Below are 6135 nucleotides of genomic sequence, written 5' to 3'. Positions count from 1 at the left end.
AGTCAGGTTTTGGCACATCCTTGTTGGTCTCAGTCTCTTTCCTTTTCATGTTGTGTAGTTGAGACCTTCAGTGACTTGGCCTTCAGTGATATTTTTCTGCATCTGCTTACTGGTAACCTCACGCTTCTGGGTGATGAATTTGCACTCGAGGAGTTCTGCACCAGTCTCTTTGATGGCTTCTTTCTCACTGCCTGCTCAAGGTAAATCTGATTTTCCTCAGGGGAAGTGAGTTTACAGGACACCTGAGAGAGGTTATAGTGCTTTGAACTATACTTTAATAGTTCAGCAAACTCTTCACATGTAGTGGAAATATTAGCCTGATGCTGTTTTTCTTTAAGGAAAGGCTTATATTTTATGATCAAGTTTTTATCAGCAAAATTAAGTTTTGATTATGAATTATTACCTAAACTTTAATTCATTATTCATAAATTGAAGTTGCGAAAGACGATATCCTTCATGTTTTGCAGTAGCTGTGAATATGAAGAGTTAACTTCAGCTCTAAGCACAGAAAATCTGTTAGTATCTGTTAATTCTGTTAAGTCCGTGTGGTTCAAGTGCTGGCCTGCAGACCAGGTCTAACCTCCAGGAAGCTTCCCCAAAAGTGACTAGAACTGCTCTGCTGGTGCTGCTACCACTTCCTCCATACGTACATGCAGGAGGATGTCTGTTCTTTTGTGCATATGGCCCATCCAACAGAGAGACCAGCTACAGCCACGTGCTACAGTCTCTGCTTAAAATCTCCCCCCTTCCTTCCTCATAGTCGCTACACTTAGTCCACTCCTGTTGAATAATTACATGAATTGCTTGAAAATCTAAGGCAGGGTTAGCACTTTGTAGCACACAGGCTACAATTCTCAGGTATTTTGGAAAATTATAACAAAGCTGCCAGTTTGTGGGTGTGTGAATTATTCCAATACTGTTGCTGTAGCTTTCTTGTTCTCAAGATGGTGTTTGTTTATATCAGTTACTCTGCTTTAAAATTGCTTTTTGCAGAAAGGAGAACGTACATAGACATGTGCTAAGACTGCTGCTTCATCTGCATCACAAAGTGGCGCCTGCCAAATTAGAGTCTCTCCAGAAGGCTTTGGAACCCACCAAGCAGGTGAGAAGGGAACCACAAGAAAGGGAAAATTAATTGCAAATGAAAGCAGCTGCCTTTCCAGACATTGCTTAATGGAACATGAGCTCTGCTTTCCAAATGTACCAAGTTGTGTCTTAATTACCTTATAACTTCCGCTTTCTGTGTTGGTTTGTGTTAAAACACACAAGGTAATTGCATACTTAGTGTTCTAGCTAGTAGCAGCTAGAATGAAGTATGACTCTTCTGGTTTTCCCCTCCCTAATTCTCATTCTGCAGAGTGGGGAAGCTGTGAAGGAGCTTTATAACCAACTCACTGAGAAACTGGAGCTTCGCAAGCCAAGTCCAGCCGAAGTGACAGAGACTCCTTCCATGGAACTGCCCTTGCCCACTGTGCCCACACCAGCCTCACGCTGAGCTATGTCTGCAGTGCCAGAGTGAGACACGAGGAGAACTAACCTAGTGCTCTGCAGCGTGAAGACACTGTACTGCCTTTCAAGTGTCTCTGCCTACAGGGTGGAAACAAAAAAAAGCCACTGAAGCTCTTTCAGGAAACACTGCAGTTTACCCAACTCTCACTGGCTCTTGCTGGTTAGAAAACTCTGTATGCAGTGCATTGCAAAGGTTTACTTTTCTTAAAGATAGCTGAGTTTCTTCTTGTAGATTGATTTAAACTCTGACTGTACATTTTTTTTTCAAAAAGAATATGCCTGTTTTTAAGCTTGGCATCTTGTATTTTTAAACTTTACTTTTAAGAACTGATCAATGAGTGTTTAACTGCATTATTGTTGAGCAGGTAGAGTGAACTCCTGCAGGCTAACCTTAGCTTTCTTCAGCTGTTAGTTTGCTCCTCTGGGTCTTTGGAGAAGATGCTTAACAGAAGGAAATGTCAGAGGAGATAAGCTCCACTGATACAGTTTGCCATTTGAGGTTCTTGCTCTTTTGGTACGTGGTAACGTGTGCTGCATTAGTCAGAGGTGTCCACCACTGTCACTAGACCAAGAAGCAGACAATAGCCATCTTCTCAGCTAGGCTCTTACAAAGAAAGCCAGAAATTGAATCATTCTCTCCTCTTTTCTCCCCGTTTTTCTCCAAAGGAGTGGCTTGAAATGAGTCCTGGAGTCAGTGAAAAAAACCAAAACTAGCATATTTCCCAATGTCAATAGTGATTGAGTGTAGGTGGAGTGAAATACTGTCGTTGAAAGAAATAACCTGTTCTTCATGACTCGTTTGTGTAGCTGTCTGTAGTGTTACAGTTAATTCCTGCTCTGCTTTTATTGCTGCCTCAGGTAGAGTGTACAGGAAGATGGGCATTGAGACAAGAATGAATTGTGTGAGTTTACAATGGACTTCACACTGATTTTAACAGGTACTGCATGCCTGGAAAGAATCTTGCCAGTCCCCTGTAAGCAGGAAGCTGCCTACCTGAATTACTCTGAATTGCAGAATAATTCCAGTAGGAAGGCACTTCTGAGGGTCTGTGGTCCACCCCCAAGTCAGAGCAGGACCAGCCTAGGCGAGGTTGCTCAAGAGCAGGACTTTTTATTTACCTTTGAGTTTCATGAGGCTTCTGCCAGGCTGTTTCTCCAGCCTATTGCGGGGTCTCTCCGAACAGCAGCCCTGCCCAGTGTTCCGGCCATGCCGGCAACCTGGTATCCTTTGCAAACTTGCTGAGGGCGTGTTCTGTCCTCAGGTTGTAAATAGAGACATTAAACAATATTAGGCCCATTAATGACCCCTGAGGAATGCTGTTGGTAATGGGCTGCCAGTTGGACTTTGTGCTGTTGATCACAACCCTCTGAGCCTGGTGTCCTGCCAGTTTTCCGCACGGCTATCTGAACTCTATCAAAACGATTTGGCTATATGGATCCTTCAGACGGTTGTGCCAAAAGCTGTTTAAAGTCAAGGTAGACTACCCACAGCACTCCCCCCATAAACTGAGCCGGGCTTCTCTTCGTAGAAGGTTATTGGGTTTGTCAGGCTCAATTAACTCGTGGAATTTGCCCATCCGTGCCAGATGTGCCCTGTCACTTTGTCTGTCATGTTTCTGGATGTGACCTTTTTTTTTGGTTTTTGGTTTTTTCTTTTCCCCATCACCCCTTGTTTCCTGGAACTTGAGCACTCCCAGTGCCAGGTGATGCTGATGAGACTTTTCCATTTCCTGAAGCTGTGTTGGGGGGGAAAAAAAAAAGATAAAGAAACAGAGACTAGTTAAGTAGAGGTGGAAGTCCCTCCCCAAAGCTGCTGACTCCCTCTCTGCCTGGTTTTCTTCCTCCTGAGTTCTCGAGTACTGCATGAGGAAAGAGAGTCACCTCTCTTCTTCCCCTTGGTGCTTTATTTCTCCTTTTATGCAGGGACTTGTATGTATCTTGTGGGGGAACTGGGAACGCGGGTTAGGTTTGTGTATGAGACAAGGGCACTGTCCTCTCGTCCACGTTGCCTTTGTGCCCCTTAACTCCTGGGGTCAGTATTGCCTTTGGCAGGCTTGTGGCAGTTCCTTCGTTGGACTTACTGGAAATGGGAACTGGGTATAACAATCAGGTCTTTCTTGCTTAGTTTTGTTTTAAACCATTGAAACTGTCATGGTAGCTTACACAAAATAACATACCATGCGGCTGGCGAACCTTTTGCACTGAACCTACTCGGGCCCATGCTCTGCTTAGACTTTAAGGTTATTTTAGGTTTGTGTTGGGGATTCTCTCTGTCACTGAAGGTTTCCCTTACACCGCACGCTCACCTGGGACTCTCCTGCAGCACAAACTTTTAACCCAGGCTGAGTGTGTGATTTACTACTTGATAGAAAGACCTCTTGCGTTTCAGCCTGTACTCACAGTACTGAGATATGTGCTGGTGGTTTTTTCCAGGTTTTTAGATCCACAAAGAAATTGAATCCCCGAACACAAACTGTCCCTTACCTGTGCTGGTGGCTGCTTTGGCTGAGGAGGGGAAATCTGGGCAGCGGAAAGTGGGAGTGGCGGTCAGTCTCCTGGCCTGCCTTCTGCACAAAGATGTGACAAGGAGATGCTTGCCAGAAAACACTGGGTTTGTAGGGAACATCTTGGTCTGTTTCCATTCTTTGAGATGAGAATGGTTTCACTCCGGTGCCAGCAATTACACAGACTCCTGTCGTGTGTGTAAACCTGCGCACAACCTGCGGCAGGAGCTGGCTGCAGCTGCGTGCAGGGTGCTCGCTCGCTTATGCCTGCTCCGGGCTCAGGGCTCCGCTCTGGGGCCGGGACATCCTTGGGTTCTGCTCTAGGATTCCCATTTGGAGCAGCTTGATCTCTTCTGCTGTGTTGGACGGAGCAGTCCTGTGGCACACTGACCAGGTGAAGTACAGCTGGGCTGTGTAAGAGAATTCTTTTTTTTTTTTTAATCTTTTTTTATGGTGCCTCTGTCCGTAGCCCTGTGTAGGTGACACCAGCTGAGATGCCATGCAGTGTGCGCTGCCGGGGGGCACCACCAATGGCTCTGCCTGTCCTGCTGCTGCTTGAAATCCCTCCCTGGACTCGCTCCCTGTTTACACTTATGTCACAGTTTGTCTTTACAACAGGGGGGTGATACCTGTGATAGGAAAAAATGTGAATTCTCTCCAAACCTGCCGTGCCTGACTGGAGTGAATTCTAATTAGCTTGAGCAATCTGGTCCTCTCTGTGCTCTTCCTGAGAGATTGGAGCAACTCATAGCCCAGAGAGGTTCTTCAGGCTTTTTGGATGGTTAACATTTAACTGAAATTTTACATTGAGCTGTGAAACAAACAATTTGGGTTGAGCTAGGTTAGAAGATTGATAGAGCACTGTAACTGCAGTGGTTGATACAAGTCGCCGGTACCTGAGGCCTGTGCTAGTAGAAGAACCAGGTCTGATGTAAAATTAGAGGAACAGATGAATACTGTAGTGAAATATTATTTTCTGTCAAACTCCCTGACACCCAAAGCATGCCTAGCATCATTTCAAAACACAGCCAGATTCCAGTTGACATAGTGATTTGATGTAGGATAGCTCTGTGGACCGAGATAAAAGGAGACCAAACAAATCTCCTTGGCCAGAAAGAATGCAAAGACCCCTTGAATACCCCCCAGCAATTGTGAGTCCTCTCCATTTTGCTAGGAACTGTTAGGTTTTTAGGTGATTCCCGGCCGCCTCTCTACAACAGTGTAAAGGAAACCTGCCATAGGTTTAACTTTGAAGATAAATGAGTTACTTAATGTGCAGCGCTGAAGGCAGGAGCATGTTTGGTTCAGGAGTCTGGTTTCAGTTCATTGTGCTGGTCTGTGGCGTCTGCTCTGTCAGGAGTGTGATACTGGAGACTTTCTTGGTGCGTGAGAACATCAGTTCCCAAAGGAAGTTGATGGGTTGGGTTGAAATCCCCGCTCCAGGATATTGGGGATTTATTATCGTGACTCTCTTGCAAGCACTTTAAGAAAGGAAACAGCTGAAATCCAGAGGAAATATTTTTTTTCCCAACTTCTGTGCATTTAACTGCAATCCTGATCAGTAGGATTTCTTAACCAACAGAGCGAAGAAGGGTGTTAGTCTAACCTCAGAAATGGCTGTGGCTTAGGCGTTGAATCGAAAGAGAGACCAGGTATGAGGGAGACCTCAGAGGTTTCTCCCCGAGACCAAAAGAGGGTTCCAGCAGTGAGTACAGCATGGGGAAGTCGCAGAACACATCCTGCACAAGACGGGTTTGATTCCTTTGCTGATCTAGAGCAGCTGGCTTCGGGAACATGCATTGCCTCCATGTCTGACCTGTCTTCTTGCAGAGGTGAACACAAAACTGGGCTTGTCTTGAACTTCACCCTGTGGTCCCCACGGGTCTGGGTCTGGCTCTGGAGCACAGGTCCCAGCAGGCCAACTGGAGTCTGCTCTGCTGGGGTGGGCGAACCTGTCGCATTTCAGTCCCCTCTTGTTCTTATCATAGAATCACAGAATGGTTTGGGTTGGAAGGGACCTTCAAGGATCCTCTAGTCCCACCCCCCTGCCCTGGGCAGGGCCACCTCCCCCCAGCCCAGATTGCTCCAAGCCCCGTCCAACCTGGCCTTGAACACCTCCAGG

At 46.1% G+C, this 6135-nt stretch overlaps 1 protein-coding gene across 1 annotated transcript in view; it reads left to right on the top strand.

The window, feature by feature from the left end:
• The window catches only part of NELFB (negative elongation factor complex member B), a 12450-nt gene extending 10599 nt beyond the window's left edge, over positions 1-1851 (top strand). The window contains exons 12-14 of the mRNA XM_009882001.1: positions 59-200; positions 994-1102; positions 1358-1851. Coding sequence (XP_009880303.1) covers positions 59-200; positions 994-1102; positions 1358-1495 — 389 coding nt within the window. The 3' untranslated portion in view covers positions 1496-1851. The remainder of the gene's footprint in view (positions 1-58; positions 201-993; positions 1103-1357) is intronic.
• Positions 1852-6135: the final 4284 nt, after the last annotated feature.

This window comes from Charadrius vociferus, unplaced genomic scaffold, assembly GCF_000708025.1.
Source record: "Charadrius vociferus isolate BGI_N301 unplaced genomic scaffold, ASM70802v2 scaffold233, whole genome shotgun sequence".
Classification (NCBI taxonomy): Eukaryota; Metazoa; Chordata; class Aves; order Charadriiformes; family Charadriidae; genus Charadrius; species Charadrius vociferus.
The sequence above is the reverse complement of the archived record's forward strand: the minus strand, read 5'-3'. Positions and strand labels throughout refer to the sequence as shown.